Genomic DNA, 21,060 nt, shown 5'->3' with positions numbered 1-21,060 from the left:
ACTCCTCAATCATTAAGTTATACGTCCTTTCTACACACCACTGCCTCCCTTTCGCCACACTGTTTCTTCCCCTTCTCTTTTTCTCTCCAGACCTCAACGGATTAAAAAGACTGTAAAAAAGACATTATTCTTCGTGTTCTTTTTATAAAGTTTACAGCAATGTGTTTTAACCAGCTACTCGTAGTAATGTGTTGACTTCTACCTCCTTTTGCACAAAGGAATTATCCAATCTATTGTCAGACCGAAGACCCAATGGTGGCAGAAGCGACCAAGACACTGCAGGCCAAGCAGAAGGGGACAAATGAAACCTAGAACAACCAAGAAGCAGCAGACACTGAAGCTAATGCAGTGGCTTCGAAAGAAGGAGAGCTTATCAGTGAGGGAGCCCTTTCCGGACGAGCTACAGGAAACGGAGATTCAGGTGTTGTTTAGTTGCCAAAGTTTGGAGGTGTCGAATTACTGTTACAGCACTGTAGCACACTGTAGCGTTTCGTTTGTTTTTGTGAATTATTGTCCAAATATTGACTAATTAGGCTTAAAAGATTCATCTCGCAAAGTACAACAAAACTGTGCAATTAGTTTTTAATTTCGTCTACATTTAGTACTCCATGCATGTACCGCAAGTTTGATGTGATGGAGAATTTTCTTTTTGCATAGTGCTAAAGTTGGGAGTTGGGGGTGAACTAAACAAGGGTCAGCAATTTCAGCCGTTTCAGCACAAGAAACACGCCAGGCCGAGTAGATCTCAGATATGTTTAAGGTTAGAGAAAAGGGTCATCTGGCTAATAATGAGGACAGGAATGATGACCCAATGTAGGAGAACAGATGAATGCTCTGAGCCAAAATATGCAGCAGGACAGCATCCCAGTTCAGAGGAAACTCACATTTGCAAAGAAGCTGTCAGATCCTATATTACCCTCCACCAGACCACAGCAGGCACCAGAGACCACCCCATCATCCAGGAAAAGCGCTAGAATTGCAAATAAAGGCAAGACCACATTAACCATGGAGGAGCAGGCAACTGCACTTTTGATGAAGAAAACTGGATTTCTCAAGGGAAACAAAGCACCTGATTCGGCTACTCAGCTCAAGTTCAGTACACAATTTGTCTTCAACCTCCTGCACGGACAGGAGTCACGCGCTGCTCGCGTGAGTGCGCACTACCGCGGCGGGGAGCTGGTGCGGCGAGGCTCCATAACCTTCCCCGCGTGCAAGGACGAGGCTGCCCCTGCCGGCTACCAAGCCCCGCAAGCTCAGCCGTCCGATGCGCCGCAAAACACCTGGAGGCCGAAACCCTAGCATCCACGGCCACCGGCAATCTTGGTCCTCCACCGCCTCCGCTGGGCTATAAAATGGGGCATGGGGGTCGCCCTCAGGCCATCCTCAAGTCCCGGGCTTTGCCCGTTCCCAGATACGGAGTGTTGAGGGCCGGGTTGAGAGGGTGCCGGGGGTAGAGGGGTGGAGGAGGAGGGGTGTTCCGCCGGGAAGGAGGAGGCGCCGTCCGAGGGAGCTGCTCGTGGGGAAGAAGAAGCCGTCCGAGGGAGCCGTCCGCGAGGAGGAGCCGCCGCCGGAAGCTGTTCGCCGGAGAAGAAGCGCCGCCGTGAAGAGCATCGCCGCTGGCTACCTCGTCTACACCACCGCTGCCCTTCTTCCTCTCCAGCTAGCCGGTGAGCCGCCCAAGCAGCCTCCTTTTTACCTTCTGCCGTTAGCTTAGATCATTTTAAGCCTGCCTAGCCCTGGACCGAGCCGCCGTCTACCGCTGAGCTCGCTCGCTGCTCTTGCGCTGCGCCTGTGCCCTGCGCCGCCGCTCCGCAACCTGCTCGCTCCAGCGCGCTTCGCCTCGCTTCGCACCGCGCGCGCGCTCGCGACGCCGGCGCTCGCCGCAGAGCGCGGTCACCGCGGCCACGCATCGCGACGCCGTGCGCGGTCACCGCCGCTCCACGCTGCGACGCCGCGCGCCGTTCGCGCCCACGCGCTCGCCGCAGCCGCGCCGTCCGCGCCCACCGCTCGCCACGGCGCGCCATGCCGCGCCATGGCGCGTCAGCGTTCGCCGCCGCCGCCACAGGCCACGTGGCAGGTGGGGGCCCGCATGTGGGGCCGCAGCGGGGCCCAGCTATGGGGCCCACCGTTGATCAGTGGGGCCACGCGTTGACCGTTGGTTCAGTCAACACGTGGATCAACCACAACCCGCCACGTGTCACCCCCCTAATTTCCCTTTTAAATGTTAAATAAATATTTACTAAATCATTTAAACTTCTAAAATTCATAACTAATTCACCGTAGCTCAGAAAAATATGAATCTAGTTGCGTTAAATTCGTAAAATGAATTTAACATCGAGCCTGTTCTGTTTGTAGCTAGTTTGGATTTATTTGGATCTTCCAAATTATGTTTATTGGAGTTTTTGCCTAGATGTACTGTCGAGTTATTTACGTTTCGCTGTATATTGTTCTGTCAGACGCGAACTTCGACCGAGGACGACCTGCACGATCGAGGAGGACGCGAACAACTTCGAACAAGGTGCTATGTCACTCCCAAACATATAGATCGTATCCATGCTTAGTTGCTAGCACTTTACTATTGCTCGCTTGATTGGTGGATTGCATAACCAATGTTTTATCCATGCCTTGATAATTATTATATGGTCTTTCTATTTCTCTTTCTCTGTGTTGTACTAGAATCGTGCCCGTGCGTTGCTACGGGCAAAAACAAATTACCTTCGTAAGCATCATTTTCATCATATGAAATATTTGACATGTCATAAAGAAAAGCATTCATTTTGCCTTAACATATAAATTATAGTTTGTATAAAGACAGGAGCTTATGAGGATCACATTTCAAATATAATTTACTACCAACACAACATTCACAGTAATACTTAACTTAGCAAATCACAGCTCTGTTGAAAAAAGTAACTGCAAGATAGCATAGTGTGTACATATACAAATTCCATCAATTACCAAACTTGCTAAAAGTTGAGAAAAATGTGTACATATCAACAAAAGTGTGTATTTCCACAGTGAACAATATGAAATTTTGCAAACAATTGAAACATGAATTTTAACATCTAATTTTGTAAGATAACATGGATTTTGACATCTAATTTTATCTTAGCAGTTCACCTGAGCTGAATTACAATGCTCCATCCCCAGTGAATTGAGCATTTGATGTTGGTACATGAAAACTTAAATATGTCAACAAATCTTTTTACAGTCAAAGCAAGAGGAGTTGAGCTGAGTTGTATCATTTATAATAATCAAATAAAGACCATCAGAACTGCAGCTGTTTTTATAATAATAAAAACTTCAGTAATCATCATTGCATTTGCAGCTATTCGGCCAAGTTAGATACTTGAAAACTTTATCTGAAAATCACAGAGTATTTTCTGCTTTACTAGGATTCTTTTTAACTGGCAGTGGATCATTGACCATTTTAAAAGAGCCTTGTTACATGCCTACAAAGACATTGGAGTACTTAGAAATATCAAGAGACATAAATAATCATTGTTTCCGCTTTGCAACATAACAAGACATGACACAGATGAATCTGCAAGCTCTCATGGTTTTACAATATAGATAAAGTATAAGCTATTTCAGATATCTGGCATAGTGCAATTACTACTATTGTTATCTGTCACAGTTCTGACCTGTTGTTATAAGCTTCAAGACCCAATATTAGGAATTTTTTTAATCCTGAGTCATCTCCTGCTGTGTAGAACCACTAAAAAAAGCTCCATAAAAGCTAAACACGAAGTACTTGCCCAGTGTCTTTACTTGCTTCCTAAAATGTATCATTAAAATTGTAAGTGGAATTGTTCAACATGAACCAGGTGCTGAGAACTATTTTTTCGCAAGCTGAAAGTTGCCAAAAGTAGAATGGTGTCTGAGGACCTATGTGCGTCAGAGATGTGTATTATCAAAAACCTCTTTAACCTAAAATTTAATTAACAACAGGAACACTTCCATGTGTTAGATGGCATGATATGAAATGGATAGATGTCAGACTTAAATGTGAGAACTATGGATTAGGAGCGATAAATTTCAAAAAGGCAAGCGGAAAATGCATCAACCTGCGAGGCTAAATCCCGTGTAGGAAGCACAATCAGAGCTCGCAAGCACCTTACTGTCCGGGTAGAGAGGATTTGCACAATAGGTAGGGCATAAGCAAGAATTTTTCCAGATCCAATCGTTTCCACCCAAGCTGCTTCTTGAACAGGGAAAAATGATTCGATTCCCATTCTCTGCACAGCCTCTGCCAGTCTATAATGATAAACATACACACATCAGATTGCTTAACACCCAAAGAACACATGCATGCCCATCTCAACATGGTCTCATTGCCTATCAACAAATGAGCCAACCTTGGTGCCAATAAATGGCCAGCACTCATAAATCAACCTTATCAAGAGATTTCACCCAAGCATCTGAACCCTAGTCACCTCCTAATCACCAACATCTCAAATAACGTACATTAACCAGGAAAACAATTTTTAAATATGCATGCTTATAGTAAACAAAACCTAGCAGAGGACCCAGACGATAAAGATTCTACTTTTTTTTCTTCCATCCAACCTCTGTAGAACCTAGATAGACAAAGAAGTCTAAAATTATCCTTAATTGAGTATATACCCCTTGATTGTTATATAACTCTTTGAATTTCTACTATTACTACCTTGTTTCACTCTGACTTGCTAACTACTGTTACCAATGTGTTTTAGATGTCAACGGACGACTGGCGTACATTCGAGGGTAGCGGACTACACTACGGGGGCTTCTGCACTCTCCTTCGCGAGTGCTTGGAGCGCGTCGGAGTTCGCACTTCCCGCGTGCTCTACAAGGGCCGCAAGCGTGGGAGTGGAGACTCTGTGCCCACGGAGGTGCGGCTGACCGTGCCGGCTGATCCCTGTGTGCCCGAGTTCGAGCAGGTGGTGGTTTTCGCCTTCGAGCTCTCAGTCGCAGAAGCACACACGACAGCAGCAAGGAGAGCTGTGCGCGAGGTTCATGCTCACCTCCGGGATCGCTTGGCTCGCACCCCGTACCGCTTCGTGCCTCGGGGGTGCCGCGACCCAAGAGACCTTGAGCGTGAGGCTCAGGAGTTCCACCACGACGACTTCGAGGAGTCCGACGAGAGGCTCCGAGTAGCTGCCCGCTGCATCCACGCCCAGGATCTCACTCTCTGCCACTACGAGCGCGAGATGGAGGTCCTACGCAGGGGATGGGATAACAGCATTGGGCACAACGCCATGTTGGAGGGACAGCTGGAGGGGCTTTCTTGCTGCTTAGAGCGGTTGGATCAGACTAACTGCCGTCTGCGGGATGAGAGCAATGCCGCTCCAGACGCGTTCAAAGATGCTGAGAAGATCGCCATGCTTGAGGCCAAGATCGTTCAAATGGAGGAGGCTCTACACCTCAGGAACAAGTTGATTGATAAGAAGAGAGCTCAGCTCAGGGACAAGGATGAGTTGGTGGGAAACTTGAACACCGTGCTTGCTACCAAGGATGGGGCCATCAACCAGCTCCACCACAGACTCCACCGCAACTACGACAACATCGTCCACCTCAGCTCCCGATGCTACAGAGACAGGGACATGGTTGAGAGGTTGCAGGCAGCTTGAGAGCGTTCGGACCGCAGGCGGAGGATGGAGCTAGAGGAGTTGAGCGCTTGGATTCCCGTCAAGTACAGGAAAGAGCCTTGGGAGGAGTCTCCTCCTGCTCTACGAGGGCCGCAAGCGTGGGAGTGGAGACTCTGTGCCCACGGAGGTGCGGCTGACCGTGCCGGCTGATCCCTGTGTGCTCGAGTTCGAGCAGGTGGTTGTTTTCGCCTTCGAGCTCTCAGTCGCAGAAGCACACCAGACAGCAGCAAGGAGAGCTGTGCGCGAGGTTCATGCTCAACTCCGGGATCGCTTGGCTCACACCCCGTAGCGCTTCCTGCCTCGGGGGTGCCGCGGCCCAGGAGACCTTGAGCGTGAGGCTCAGGAGTTCCACCACGACGCCTTCGAGGAGTCCGACGAGAGGCTCCGAGTAGCTGCCCGCTGCATCCACGCCCAGGATCTCACTCTCTGCCACTGCGAGCGCGAGATGGAGGTCCTACGCAGGGGATGGGATAACAGCATTGGGCACAACGCCATGTTGGAGGGACAGCTGGAGGGGCTTTCTCGCTGCCTAGAGCGGTTGGATCAGACTAACTGCCGTCTGCGGGATGAGAGCAATGCCGCTCCAGACGCGTTCAAGGATGCTGAGAAGATTGCCATGCTTGAGGCCAAGATCGTTCAGATGGAGGAGGCTCTACACCTCAGGGACAAGTTGATTGATAAGAAGAATGCTCAGCTCAGGGACAAGGATGAGTTGGTGGGAAACTTGAACACCGTGCTTGCTACCAAGGATGGGGCCATCAGCCAGCTCCACCACAGACTCCACTGCAACTGCGACAACATCGTCCACCTCAGCTCCCAATGCTACAGAGACAGGGACATGGTTGAGAGGTTGCAGGCAGCTTGGGAGCGTTCGGACCGCAGGCGGAGGATGGAGCTAGAGGAGTTGAGCGCTTGGATTCCCGTCAAGTATAGGAAGGAGCCTTGGGAGGAGACTCCACCTGCTCTACGAGGGCCGCAAGCGTGGGAGTGGAAGCCATAGCAGCTGGTTAGGGTACTTGAAATAAAAAGAAGCATGATTCCTCTCTAGTGGATACTCACCTAATGGGAATCACGTTGTTTCTGCTGACTCCACCTTGCTAACTCCAGTCCTCCGCCATCTCTATCCTACAAAAAAGAGTACAGATCAGCACTAGCACACAGCATACACAACATAGAAATTGCACAGCTCATAATCACAAGTTATCTAAGAGGACATTTAGAACAAGTTATCCAGTTCTCCCAAATAAGTTATCCAACCCAAGTCCGTCCACATCATGCCCCATATGATGAAGATTAATCTGAATTTGAGCCAGAACTAGAGGAAATTTCACTTTAGTTACCGTCTCACTACTGATAGCTGAGAAATCATACTGAAACTGTTGATTCCATACGGTGAGCCAACCGATTTCTCATGAACTTGAAAAGCTTATGGCCATTAATAATATCAATCTCACGTTGTGTTAGCCTCGATGCATTTTGATTTATCAAACTAACTTCCTAAAGAGCAGCTAGTTGATCACGTCTGATATGAAGTTGATTTGGGTAGTTGTATGGAACAACATAATCCAAACCTTGTCTAAAAAAATATGTTTCACAAAGGAGGTCATTATTATGAACTTCACGTCTCCAATCAGGAGCATTAGCAACTAGTGCAACACAGATGTCATGGTATTCCGAATCCCTAATCTTATCTGAAATCAAATTGTGCAGTTTCTTAAACAAGTGGGGATATAAAACCATGGGTACAAGAGCAGCATGTATGGCATAAATTCCCCGATCCCCAAAATTATTCCACATCAATCCAAGTAGGTGATCCATATCTGGTGGTAGCCAATACTGCCCATTGCCATTGACATCAAACAACATAAAAATCATATCCACCGCTGCCCCATAATTAAGCCTTAGATGATTCTCAATTTCTGCATCACTTAAATCTTGATTTGTCAGAATACGGGCGCGTGACAGCCTTACCTATCCGTTCTCATAGACACGGACTTTGGTATGATCAAGAAGTTCAACACAATTGCCTTCTAGTTCAATCTTCCTTAAAAGCATGATTAAAGATCTACTTGCCTTCTTAGTTATCTCAGCAGCTAGATAAAAAGGATCCCTGCCCCGCTCACCAGGAAGAGTTGGCATACCTCCTGACAATGTATTATGATCAATATTAAAGGCCAATTGCTGGCTGTATCTAAACTGATCCCAAGTGATTCCACGATAATCAGCAAATAATACACGATCCCCATTAGGTGCTGGATCAAGAACATGCTCGTCATACGCAATGAATAATCACTTTGAGGACCTGAAAATTTTCCCAATACATGCTGGTCTTATTGCAATGGTCCTCAGAAAGCTGCTCTTAAAGCTGTGTGTTTGACTAGTTAGAATCCAGTTATGCTCATAAAGTTTGAGATTGATGTGATTGATGGTCCTAAACTTCTGAGGTTTGTGAGGAATCGGCTGGCACATCGCATGGAAGCCATAGCAGCTGGTTATGGTACTTGGAATAATAAGAAGCACGATTCCTCTCTAGTGGGTACTCACCCAATGGGAATCGTATTGTTTCTGCTGAAAGTGGAGTCACCTGGTATCATTTCAGAAGGAACAATAAGATGGTATTGAAAGTGAGTTTAAAGTCAGCAACTGCCAGTGGAATACCTTCTCTTCATGGTGAGAATAGTCATCAATCGTATTATCGTGCTTCTGAGATCAGGAAGAATGCTTCAAGATCTTTGATCAAGAAGTTAAGAAAGGTTGAGTTGGAAGGAGGTTGTGTTGATGTTCTTTCTGAATGCAACGTTTGCGTGTATCCCTCAGGGAAGGTAAACCTGAGGCACGTACGGATTCTAGCAAGGCAGGATCTGGATGATGCAGCTGTTAAGGTCCGTGTACGACTCAATTACCAGGGCAGCAGCGGACTTGATTTCGAAATTGTTTATGGTTAGTGGGTGACTTTGTCTACTATCAGATATTAATCACCTTCTCTATCTGATGAATAATCACTTTGAGGACCTGAAAATTTTCCCAGTACATGCTGGTCTTATTGCAATGGTCCTCAGAAAGCTGCTCTCAAAGCTGCGTGTTCGACTGGTCAGAATCTAGCTATGCTCACAAAGTTTGAGATTGATGTGATTGATTGTAACAAACTTCTGAGGTTTCTGAGGAATCGGCTGGTACATCGCATGGAAGCCATAACAGCTGGTTATGGTACATGGAATAAGAAAAAGCACGATTTCTTTCGAGCGGGTACTCACCCAATGGGAACCGTGTTTTTTCTGCTGAAAGTTGATCACGTCTGATATGAAGTTGATTTGGGTAGTTGTATGGAATAACATAATCCAAACCTTGTCTAAAAAAATATGTTTCACAAAGGAGGTCATTATTATGAACTTCACGTCTCCAATCAAGAGCATTAGCAACTAGTGCAACACAGATGTCATGGTATTCCGAATCCCTAATCTTATCTGAAATCAAATTGTGCAGTTCCTTAAACAAGCGGGGATACAAAACCATGAGTACAAGAGCAGCATGTATGGCATAAATTCCCCGATCCCCAAAATTATTCCACATCAATCCAAGTAGGTGATCCATATCTGGTGGTAGCCAATACTGCCCATTGCCATTAACATCAAACAACATAAAAATCATATCCACCGCTGCCCTATAATTAAGTCTTAGATGATTCTCAATTTCTGCATCACTTAAATCTTGATTTGTCAGAATACGTGCGCGTGACAGCCTTACCTATCCGTTCTCATAGACACAGACTTTGGTATGATCAAGAATTTCAACACAATTGCCTTCTAGTTCAATCTTCCTTAAAAGCATGATTAAAGATCTATTTGCCTTCTTAGTTATCTCAGCAGCTAGATAAAAAGGATCCCTGCCCCGCTCACCAGGAAGAGTTGGCATACCTCCTGACAATGTATTATGATCAATATCAAAGGCCAATTGCTGGCTGTATCTAAATTGATCCCAAGTGATTCCACGATAATCAGCAAATAATACACGATCCCCATTAGGTGCTGGATCAAGAACATGCTCGTCATACGCAATGAATAATCACTTTGAGGACCTGAAAATTTTCCCAATACATGCTGGTCTTATTGCAATGGTCCTTAGAAAGCTGCTCTTAAAGCTGTGTGTTCGACTAGTTAGAATCCAGCTATGCTCATAAAGTTTGAGATTGATGTGATTGATGGTCCTAAACTTCTGAGGTTTGTGAGGAATCGGCTGGCACATTGCATGGAAGCCATAGCAGCTGGTTATGGTACTTGGAATAATAAGAAGAACGATTCCTCTCTAGTGGGTACTCACCCAATGGGAATCGTGTTGTTTCTGCTGAAAGTGGAGTCACCTGGTATCATTTCAGAAGGAACAATAAGATGGTATTGAAAGTGAGTTTAAAGTCAGCAACTGCCGGTGGAATACCTTCTCTTCATGGTGAGAATAGTCATCAATCGTATTATCGTGCTTCTGAGATCAGGAAGAATGCTTCAAGATCTTTGATCAAGAAGTTAAGAAAGGTTGAGTTGGAAGGAGGTTGTGTTGATGTTCTTTCTGAATGCAACGTTTGCGTGTATCCCTCAGGGAAATGCTCTGAGAGTTCGGCTATTCTTGTCATCCCTATCCAGGTTAGCCTTCTAGTGGTTCACGACGCTTCCACCTAATTCCATCATCACTTGGGCCGATCTGGAAAAATAGTTCCACAAGTACTTCTTTGCCGGAGTTCATGAGATGAAGTTGACAGGTCTAACCAGTCTCAGGCAGAGGAGTGACGAGTCGGTGGCCAGCTAGATCCAGCAATTCAGGGAGGTCAGGAACAAATGCTACAGCTTGATCTTGAGTGACAGCCAACTAGCTGACGTGGCTTTTCATGGGCTCCTACCACACATCAAAGAAACATATGTTTCGCAGGAGTTCGAGAGTCTAAGCCAGATTGTGCATCGGCTGTCAAACCAAGACATGCGCCCGTTTGATCAAAGGAGGAACTTCTAGAAGAAAGTGGCGTACATAGAGTGTTCGGACTCAGAGGGAGAGGCAGAGATCAGTTTGGCAGAATGGGTTAAAACCAAAAAGCTGATTGCATGCCCGTACAACAAGAAGGAGCCTTAGAAATTCGGGTTCGACATCTCCAATGCTGATACGATCTTCGACTTGCTGCTGCAAGAAGGGCAGATCAAGCTCTCACCATACCATACGATCCCGTCAGCCGAAGAAGTTAAGAAGATCTAATACTGCAAGTGGCACAATGCCACATCTCATGACACCAATGAATGCAAAGTCTTCCACCAGCAGATCCAATCAGCTATTGAGCAAGGGAGGCTCAAGTTTGAAGCTCCTTTGAAACCAGCAAAGCTAATGAAAATCGACCAGCATTCGTTCCCAACCAATATGGTGGAAGTTGGGGGAAAAAGCGTGCCTCCCACGAAGCTGCTGACATCAGAATCGGCCAGGAAGAGTGGCGTTGTGGACCCCAAAGTTTAAGTGTCGGCCAATGACGTCAAAGGAAAGAGTCAGTTGCAAGAAGGGAAAATCTCAGAAAGGCCTCGCCGGCTGATCACTTCCCAAGAGTTGCTCAACAAGTTCCAAAGATAGTAGGAAGAGGCATGGCGTTGGGAGGAGATGATATGCCGCCATGAAGACCACTAGAGATGCTCATTCTTCATATACTGCTGGGAGGAAGGGATAAAGCTACCATCGATCGACAACTGTCCTGAGTGCAACGGATCATATCAAGATAACCGATCATCCAAAAGGCTGTGCTTTGATGACAGGAACCAAAAGCCGATCAGGAGGGATAGGTCTTACCAGACGCATCCCAGTGCGTGATCGGCTGGGAGGCAGAGTCAGTATACGCGATCGACTGGGGGGCAGGTTTAATGTACCCAACAGGCTAGAGGAACGGGCCGATGCAAGAGTCCTCGATGAAAAGACTCTATGCCGTGAACCGGGGTGGAGGCGTGCATCACAAGACAAAGCGATAGAGCATCCTAGATGGTGCCCACCAGGTCTAAGTAAGTCCTAGAAGAGGAGGGTCCAACGCTTGCGACAATGGGAGCAGTAGGAAGAGGAACAAAGGCATACTTCAGAAAGGAAAGGGGTTAAATCCCAAGTATGGCACGTCAAAGACAAAGCTGATGACAAAGATAATGATCCTGGAGCAGCTGCCGATGTCAACATGGTCTTCTTCTTGCCAATGGAATTCATGTCTCCAACTGACCACGAAGCAACAGAGGCAGAACAGGAGATGGCACAGCTAGCCTTGGAGCCGATGTTAGCCACCTTTGAAAAATCCGAAGATGAAAAACGTCGGCACCTGAAAGCTCTCTTCCTCAAGGGGCAAGTCGACGGGAGGCCAGTTACCAAGCTTTTAGTAGATGGAGGTGCAGCCGTGAACATCATGTCGTATGCCATGTTCCGCAAGCTCGGTAGAGGTGAGGAAGACTTAATCAAAACAGACATGATGCTGAAGGACTTCGAAGGAAACATCTCCCCGGCCTAGGGGGCACTCTGCGTCGACCTCACCATCGGCAGTAAGACCCTACCTACTACTTTATTTGTCATTAATGGTAAAGGGTCCTACAACATGCTTCTGGGGCGAGATTGGATTCACGCCAACTGCTGCATCCCATCTATAATGCATCAATGTCTCGTCCAATGGATCAGCGACTCAGTTGAAGTGGTCACCGCCGATTCTTTGTTCAGCATCGCTGCAGCCGACGCACAACTGTGGAACTATGAACAAGTCAGCTGCATATTTGGCCAGGTCTGGGACACAGACTTCCTGAAGATGTCCGATTTCGGGCTACAACCGATCCAATCAGTCGGCTCTGAAGAATCGTCCTTATGGATGAGTTCACCCAAGAAGACGAGAAGCTGGGGCACGGGTTTACGTCGGCCGACGAGTTGGAGATGGTAGATCTTGGAGACGGGAGCAAGCCAAGGCCGACGTATATTAGTGCCAAGTTAGATCCTGAGTATAAGCGCGAATTAATTAAGTTGTTAAAAGAATTCAAAGATTGCTTTGCTTGGGAGTATCATGATATGTATGGTTTAGATCTATCTATTGTCGAACATCGGTTGCCAATAAAGCCAAGATATCGACCATAAGCAGCCTGCGCGATGTTGTAACCCGCAAATATTACCTGATATTAAGGCCGAAATTACAAGATTAATTGAAGCAGAGTTTATTCGGCAGTGTCGGTATGCTGAGTGGATTTCTAACGTGGTTCCTGTATACAAGAAGAATGGAAAACTGCACGTCTGTATTGATTTCAGGAATCTCAATCAAGCCACGCCTATGGATGGTTATCCGATGCCGACAGTTGATGTTCTGATACATGCTGCTTCAGGGCACGGGGTCATCAGTTTCATGGATGGCAACGCTGGATATAACCAAGTGTTAATGGCTGAAGAAGATATTTCTAAGATGGCCTTCAGGTGTCCTAGACATATCAGCTTATTTGAGTGGGCGGTCATGACCTTTGGATTGAAGAATGCTGGGGCTACATATCAACGGGCTATGAATTACATCTTCCATAAACTTATCGGCATCCTAGTGGAGATTTATATCGATAATGTCGTAGTCAAATCGAACGGGTACCAGGAGCACTTAGCCGATCTGCGCGAAGTCCTGTGATGACTCCTCGGTCGATGTGTGGCAGATGACGTTCTCCGGAGGTTCACCAACAGCGCTGGTGAATTCAGCCTTGCTCCCAGCAAGGACATTGTGGGGCTCCTAAGCTTGCATGACATGTCACACTTGGACATTGGAGAAGAAGCATCACTCTACAAGGCAAAGGTGTTCTCAAGCAAGCACCTTGCATCTGCCATCAGGTACCTGGAGCCAGGCCTCGCAAGGTATGTGAGGCACTCCCTGCACCCATACCACCTGAGCCTGATGCAGTACAAGGCCAGGCACCACCTCAGCTACCTGCAGAGCCTGCCAAGCAAAAAGTGTGCTACTGCAATGCAGGAGCTGGCAATTGCAGAATTCCATCTTAACAAACTGCTGCATCAGAAAGAAATGGAAGAGGTTAAAAGGTACATTAAAAAAGTCATCCTTGCTAGAAATTGCATGAACATTCTTGTATACAATGTGCAGGGATTGTACCACATATCAAAATTAAAGAGAATATAATGGCAATTTATATTTTTTTCTAGCAGTGAGCAAAAAGAATTTCTATGCATATGAGTTCTAATGTTTTTGGAGAAATCAGATGGTGGATGGGCTAGGACTGGCTCAAGAAATACCGGCGGCTCGGGACCAGTTGCTGAAATGATACATGTGGTCCATGGCGATCCTCCATCTCCAAATACCGGGTTGAGTGGACAAAGGTCATCTCACTAGTCTATATGTTGTTGATGACATATTTGACCTTGTTGGCACACAAGATGAGCTCTCTCTCTTCACCGAGGAAATCAAAATGTAAGCCTGGCAAAGATACTTGGGTTAGATAATCTTAGTTGTTTCATACGTCGAGACACATTTCACAAAGTGCAATTTGCAGCTGGAATACTGATCCTTGTGATTCACTCCCCAGCTGCATGAGATCATGCTACAAGGCTCTTTACAAGGCTCCTGGTACTCGAGGACTACGCGAGGATGCTGCTGTTATGAAACTATGATCGATGAGGACCCATCTCCCTGTGTCATGCGTGATTTTTACTCGCTCGATAATTAGTTGGCACCAGTGTAGAAATTACGCCTTGGATATTAAATAGCTAGAAAACGAGACTTTGATCCTAATAAAAATTTCAGAATAAATTGAACCCGGTACTGATCTAACTTTGATACTCCCCAAAAATTTTTAGTAAACCTACCCTCGGGCCTGTGCGGCCTCACATGCGGGCTGCATGTTTTTCACCTCCATCTCGTCCTCGGCTAGATCTACCGTCTCATCCTAAGTCGGATCTGCCACCTCCGCGCTCTTCCCCGGTTGCATCGATCGCCACCGCCTCTTCCTGGGTCGGATCCGCCACCTGTGTTGTGCCTGCGAGTGAGTGACGTTTCTAGTACTTCTCTATATTCGCGTTTAGTTATGTGATTAGGCGACTAATACCTGATATTTTGTTGGGAAAAGATGAGATGGACTCCTAAACAACGTAACTAAAAAATCATCGAAACCCTAATATTTGACATGAGAAACCAGGAAAATGCATGGCCGGATGGACCTCGACGTGGATCGATGCCTCGTTGTGATAATGAAGGAATTGAATTGTGATCGAGTTGTAGAATTAGGGCTGGGATACCTGACTAGGGCGCCGTAGGGCAGCGAGACCAGCCGTCTGGGTGGATGCGCAGCGGCAGCGCAACCAAGCCGAGGCTGACGAACAGGGAAATGGGCCATGGGTGAGTGACGTGAGTAATCTCGATCGATGATGTTTTGGACGGATGAAGGCGTAGCCAAAAAAAAAACATAGAGAATGATCTCGATGTTGGATGGGCTACTGGGCTGTTGCTGTCGTGTGGGCCTTGCGGGCTGCTGGGTTCCACGAATTGGGCTTATTTTTTTTAACAAAAGAAAAACTGGGCTGTACCCAGTTTATCTTAGGATTCAATCCTAACCTGGTAGCCCTGGCATTTTTGGCTAATTGTATGACTAGTTTAAAACACTTGCCACAACGCATGCCTGGTAGCTGCCTTGGCATTACGGCAAGAGCTTTTCTTGCCACAATGCATGCCAATAACATTTCTGCGAGGAATTAACAATCGTGATGCACAAGCAGCCGTGCAGCATGTCTGAATCAAGGTTGGTCTGGTCCTCGAAAGAAAGAGGGAAGAAAATGGGCGAAAGAAGCTGTAGTGGTACCAGCACGCGGCAGCGCCTACGTGTCGGTGCCAGTGCAACAAAAAGCCACCATGTGTGCCACGTTGTGTTGGCAGGCGTTGTAGGGCCTATTCGCTTCAGCTTATAAGCCGGCTGAAAAGTTAAAACGGTTGATTTGTTGTGAGAGAAAAATACTATTTGGTGGCTGATAAGTCGGCTGAATAAGCTGAAGCGAACAGGTCCGTAATCACCTGCACGCTGACTGTGCAGTGCAGCCATACGTTGTACGGCTTGACTCTCGGCTGGTCGTCGTGTGTCGCCGTTCTAACACGCATAGCTAGGGTTTCCAAAGATCAGCATTGTCAGTCATTCAGCTACATTGATTTTATGCTACCTGATGAACTGAGTTTCTCCAGGGCGGAGGACACCCCTGATTCGTCGCTTATATTGTTAGCCACATGTATCTGTCGTTACACACACTGCCATGGAGTTTTGGTCTGGGACCCTGCCGAACAGTAGTGTCCGCGACCCCTCTGTAGTCTGTACTCTGCAACTCTAACATGACATGCACGGCAAGGAAAGCCACAAGCCTGATTGACGACGACCATTATATTGACGCATGCACTTGACCATCAGTGTGTGTACGCATGCCAACGCATATGGCCTAAACCTGGCCTGTCGTGTAGGTGATATAGCCTGTTCCATTCATCCTGGACACATATATGTAGGGTTCCAGGCTACAGTAGGTTGCCTATTGTGATGTGTGACTGATGATGCTAAGGGGGTGTCCTAAACTTTAGCCGTGTCACATCGGATGTTCGGATGCTAATTAGGAGGACTAAACATGAGCTAATTATAAAACTAATTGCAGAACCCCTAGGCTAATTCGCGAGACGAATCTATTAAGGCTAATTAATCCATCATTAGTAAGAGACGAATCTATTAAGGCTAATTAATCTATCATTAGGAAATGGTTACTGTAGCACAACATTATCAAATCATGGACTAATTAGGCTTAATAGATTCGTCTCACGAATTAGACTCCATCTGTGCAATTAGTTTTGTAATTAGTCTATGTTTAATACTCCTAATTAGTATCAAACATCCGATGTGATAGGTGCTAAACTTTAGCACGTGGGAGCTAAACAGGCTCTAAGGGCCCCTTTGGCACGGCTCATCGAGCAGCTTCTCGAGCGGCTTTTGATGAAGTCGTGCCAAACGGATAAAACCAAAACGGCTCACAAGAGGAAGCCGGCAAAAGCTCCTAAAATCCCGCTCTCTACATTTCTCCACCGGGGAGAAGCCAAAAATAGCAGCTCATACCGGCTTCTCCTCATCCCAACATCTCATTTTCCATCTTTGTCCCGGGAGGAGGAGCAGTGGACGGCACCGTTGCGGGACCGTAGCTGTCGCAGACGGCGTGATGCGGCAGCGGCGGCCATGGGGCCAGGCACGGTCGGGGCAGCTGGCGGCGCAGCGGCGCGCAGGCGCGGTCGGGGCAGCTGGCGGCACGCAGGCGCGCAATATGTGTATCATCATCAGTTAGGATGGTATCATGCGACTGATGTTTATGGGTATCAGGGGAAAAATATTTAGAGATCGATATATACATAACCGTAACCCTTTATTTCTTTTCTGTATTTAAGGTTCAATGAAATCTTTCAAAATCCAAAACTTGGCCATCAAAGAAGAACGGCCTGTCCCAGACGGCTCCTCCCCATGTCATAAACGTCTTGCAGCTACAGCCATGGCGTACATCGACTCACTCTCCAGTACCGCTCCCTCTCACAGTACACCGGACACATATTTCTTTCTCACACGGTTTCAGGGACCAGCTGCTGTCACAGTCCTATACGCGTAAATATTTATTTCCATCATATTAGCAGGTGCACGGTCTCGCTCCGTCACGCTTCTAGTCGTACATATATAGTACACAATTCGGAAGCAGTTACTATCTTCATTTTTAATTATATATGACATTTAGAACAAGCAAATATTTGAGGTTCCGCTATTTTTATTGGCCAGCTCTCTAAGGTTGATCTTCAGCCTCTTCGACTGATAGGCTGCCGGCTTTGAAGGGCCGCCTCCTCAACGGTTCCGTCTAAATTTATGTGGACCCCGGCTATGTTCTACATCTCCATTATCTTTGCTGCAGTACGAAGGTGGTCAATGTGTCGTGGCTTGGGTCCGTGTTTGTTACTCCTTGGAGAGCTTGGTAGACTAGGGTTCCACAATCAGCCCGGTATCGAGTATTTGGTTGCTGTCTCCATTCATCTGGAAGTGGGCTGCTGCTGGGGCCTTCAGCTAGGTTGTATTTGGTTGCATGCATCACATGATGCATGCATGGATGATCCTGGATGGGGTGGTTCACCAATTTACTTGTACCATATAGTTCACTCTAATTAGTAGAATAATGTATTAAGTGGGATGGCCCCATCCTAGATGAATTGGTCAAATTCACCCAACCAAACAAAAGGATCATTATTATTTTGAATCATTTCATACATAAATCAAATGATACAACCAACTAAACACATCCTAGAGTGCTTACCCAGGAGTCCGAGACCATCAACTACCTACGCAGATCTAGTACTTAATTGGTCGCGCGAACCCCCAGGCCTGCACGTCCCTCGCCCTTGGAACCTTCGACCCTTATTGATTAATTTTGGTGGACTGAATGGCTCACAAAGGCTTGGATTTGTTGTGTCCTAGTCGCTTGGAGTCTCTCGAAGGAGCGAAACTGTTGAGTTTTCGATAGGTCGGCCGGGCAATAGGTGGACGTGTGATTCTCGGCTAGTTTTAGGGTACGTCCTAGCCCCTAGGTAGGCTTCTCCACCCGTGGCGAGCGCACGAGCTCCCTGAGCTCTTGGCTAGTCTTTTGTAACACCCTAATTTCAACTTTTACAAATTTATAAAATGTGTTAGAATTTAATTGCTTTTGTTTAAGGATTTAAGGATTTTCTAAGATTTTATTTAATTCTTTAGACATTTAATTTTTTTCTAAAATAAGTTAATTGAATCTAATCATAGGAGTTCATTGGGTATTCATGCTGGTGTATTGACTTTTTATTTATTTGAATTTAAATTTGTATTTGGATTCATTTGTTTGAATCCTTTTAAACAATAGGAAAACCCCTTTGCCTTTCTTTTTCTTCTCTCTTCTTTTGGCCCGCTCCTCCTTTCGACCCGGCTTCAGCAGTAGCGGCTCGCAGGCCAGGCCGGCCCAGTAGCGACCCGCTTCCCTCGCTGGCTCGTCTTTCGCAGCCCAGCAGCTCCGGCCCGCTCCTTCACCCGGCTAACGCGTGGGGCCCGCCTGTCATCCCCGTCCTCCCGCCCGTACCCGAGCCAGACTCGAGCTCGAGTCCGTGCCGTGCGCATGCCCGCTTATGATTCTTGGCACGCACGCCAAGGATCGCCTCCCGACCCTATAAAACCCGAGCTGGACTTAAGCTCAAGTCCGTGCCGTGCGCACGCTCGCTTACGATTCTTGGCACGCACGCCAAGGATCGCCTCCCGACCCTATAAAACCCGAGCTGGACTTAAGCTCAAGTCCGTGCCGTGCGCACGCTCGCTTACGATTCTTGGCACGCACGCCAAGGATCGCCTCCCGACCCTATAAAACCCGAGCTGGACTTGAGCTCGAGTCCGTGCCGTGCGCACGCTCGCTTACGATTCTTGGCACGCACGCCAAGGATCGCCTCCCGGCCCTATAAAACCCGAGCCGCCGCACCCCGCAATCTCACCAAAACCCTAGAGCCTCTCACCTTCGAGCCTAGTGCCGCTGCTTGAGCTCGAACCCTAGCTGCTAGGCCGCCGCGCTTGATCTCTACCGCCGCCACCTTCCCGTTGACTGGATTATCACCTGAAGCATTGCAAGGAGGTGAGGGAGCTACCCATGAAGATCCCGTGCATTCCTGTGCCTCCTTTCGTGTGCACAAGCTCGCCAGATTTGCCGCGTCGCACTGAGCCTCTTTGTCGTGTCACCTTGCAACGTTGTTACCTCGATCGTCATGGAAGCTGCCTAGATCGGTTCGCTGCGGCCCCAGCTTCGTCCCGAGCCAGCCCTCGTCGAAAACTGTGAGCCGCTGCTCAAGCTACGCTTGATTCCGCGAGGCAGCCCTGCTCCGCCGCCGCGCATCGCCATCTTCGTCGCCCGTGCGCCGCCTGTCTCCTCCCGGCCTGCCGATCACGAACCAGCGGCTCAGATCTAATCTGATCGAAGTCAGATACCGGTCAACCCAGGTCAATCCCGATCAGCCGTGCCGCTTTTGCTTAAGAGTCCCTGCCTTTTCTGGTTTTTACATCTAAATCCTGTCGCAATTCAAAAGTATTTCAATCTAAGTCCTTTTTCTTCTGTTTTAGACCCTAATCTTTTATAAATTCCCGCCCGCCGTCCTGTTTAGTTCTTTTACACATTAGACCTTCTGTTTATATATTTAATTAGGTTTTAGCCCTCGGTTTCTTTAAGTTTAGCCCTTGGAAGTTTAGTTTTCTTGTAATTAAGCCCCTGAACCTGGTTTAGCTCATATCTTTAGCGTTTTAAATCCGTTTTAAGCGATTCTTACGCCTACAAGTTCATGTTGAGGCATAGATTAGTTTTGTGATCTTGTTTTGCTCTGTTACTACTGTTTGATGTAATATTTTCTTATTTTAGTCCTTTATTTGCTTGTATGTACTTGCTTGATGCGCATAGAAGGATGTCCGTTTGAGAAATTTGAAGAGCAAGGCTTTGAAGACTTTGATCGGCAAGAGTAAGTTCAGGAAGTCAAGTCGTGCCCTTGATTACAATTTGATTCTATGCAACCTTTACTTTTATGTTCAATACACATATGCTATGCACTTTAAGTATATAAACATGATGGGTCCTATTCAAGGTGTGGCTAGTTTTATCCCTACATCTTGATCAACCTGGGTTTACTTTATTGTTGGGTATTTTTTGCTTAGTTGCTCTAACTGGGTATGGTGGTATTAATGAACCAATGCATAAACTTGTTTTATTTACGCTATACCTTCCATTAATACAAGATCACCATGCTTAATTGAAACATGGAGCGACCACCTAGGAAATAGTGCAACCACAAGAACTATATGGCTCTGGTCCTGGCTAATTAATTAGACAACAGTCGGTGTATAGCTTGGCCCTCAGACTGATCTGCTCTATGGTAGCTTCGCAGTTTGATAGAGGTTTATGCATTGCGTTGATCATGAAACCTTAGCGAGCTATCCTTACTAGGGAATCTTTGTAAAGGACTCGTAGCGTCCCTATACAATCACACCTCGGAAGTGTGGTATTGTGCCTGGCCCGCACAGCATAAGCCGTGGCTAATTTGTGGGACAAATCTATTAAGCCTATTAATCCATGATTAACACATATTTACTACAGCATCACGTGGTCAAATCATGGACTAATCAAGCTTAATAGATTCGTCTCGCGAATTAGTCTTCATTTATACAATTGGCTTTATAATTAATCTATATTTAATACTCCTAATTAGTATCTAAACATTCGATGTGATAGGACTAAATTTTAGTCCCTGTCTCCAAACGGGGCTTAGTTCACAAACATGTGAAACTGTTATGTGTGAAACCAGTAGTTGGTTGCGGCTTCGATCGATCAGCAAAATGTAAGCTGAATTGTTGAAACCAGGACTAGCAGT

At 46.7% G+C, this 21,060-nt stretch overlaps 2 protein-coding genes across 2 annotated transcripts; both read left to right on the top strand.

Annotated features, from left to right (window-relative positions):
- Nucleotides 1-1,056: 1,056 nt before the first annotated feature.
- Nucleotides 1,057-5,648, top strand: LOC101778826. Its single transcript, XM_004952024.3, has 3 exons — nt 1,057-1,667; nt 2,457-2,518; nt 4,716-5,648. The coding sequence occupies exon 3, from the start codon at nt 4,716-4,718 to the stop codon at nt 5,610-5,612; it is 897 nt and encodes a 298-aa protein (XP_004952081.1). The 5' UTR covers nt 1,057-1,667; nt 2,457-2,518; the 3' UTR covers nt 5,613-5,648.
- A 6,163-nt stretch (nt 5,649-11,811) lies between these two features.
- Nucleotides 11,812-14,261, top strand: LOC105914066 (S-(+)-linalool synthase, chloroplastic-like). The gene is made up of 3 exons (XM_022828026.1): nt 11,812-12,067; nt 13,298-13,676; nt 14,177-14,261. The coding sequence occupies exons 1-3, from the start codon at nt 11,812-11,814 to the stop codon at nt 14,259-14,261; spliced, it is 720 nt and encodes a 239-aa protein (XP_022683761.1).
- The last annotated feature ends 6,799 nt before the right edge of the window (nt 14,262-21,060 follow it).

The sequence above is a fragment of the Setaria italica genome, chromosome I, assembly GCF_000263155.2.
Source record: "Setaria italica strain Yugu1 chromosome I, Setaria_italica_v2.0, whole genome shotgun sequence".
Lineage (NCBI taxonomy): Eukaryota > Viridiplantae > Streptophyta > Magnoliopsida > Poales > Poaceae > Setaria > Setaria italica.
The sequence above is the reverse complement of the archived record's forward strand: the minus strand, read 5'-3'. Positions and strand labels throughout refer to the sequence as shown.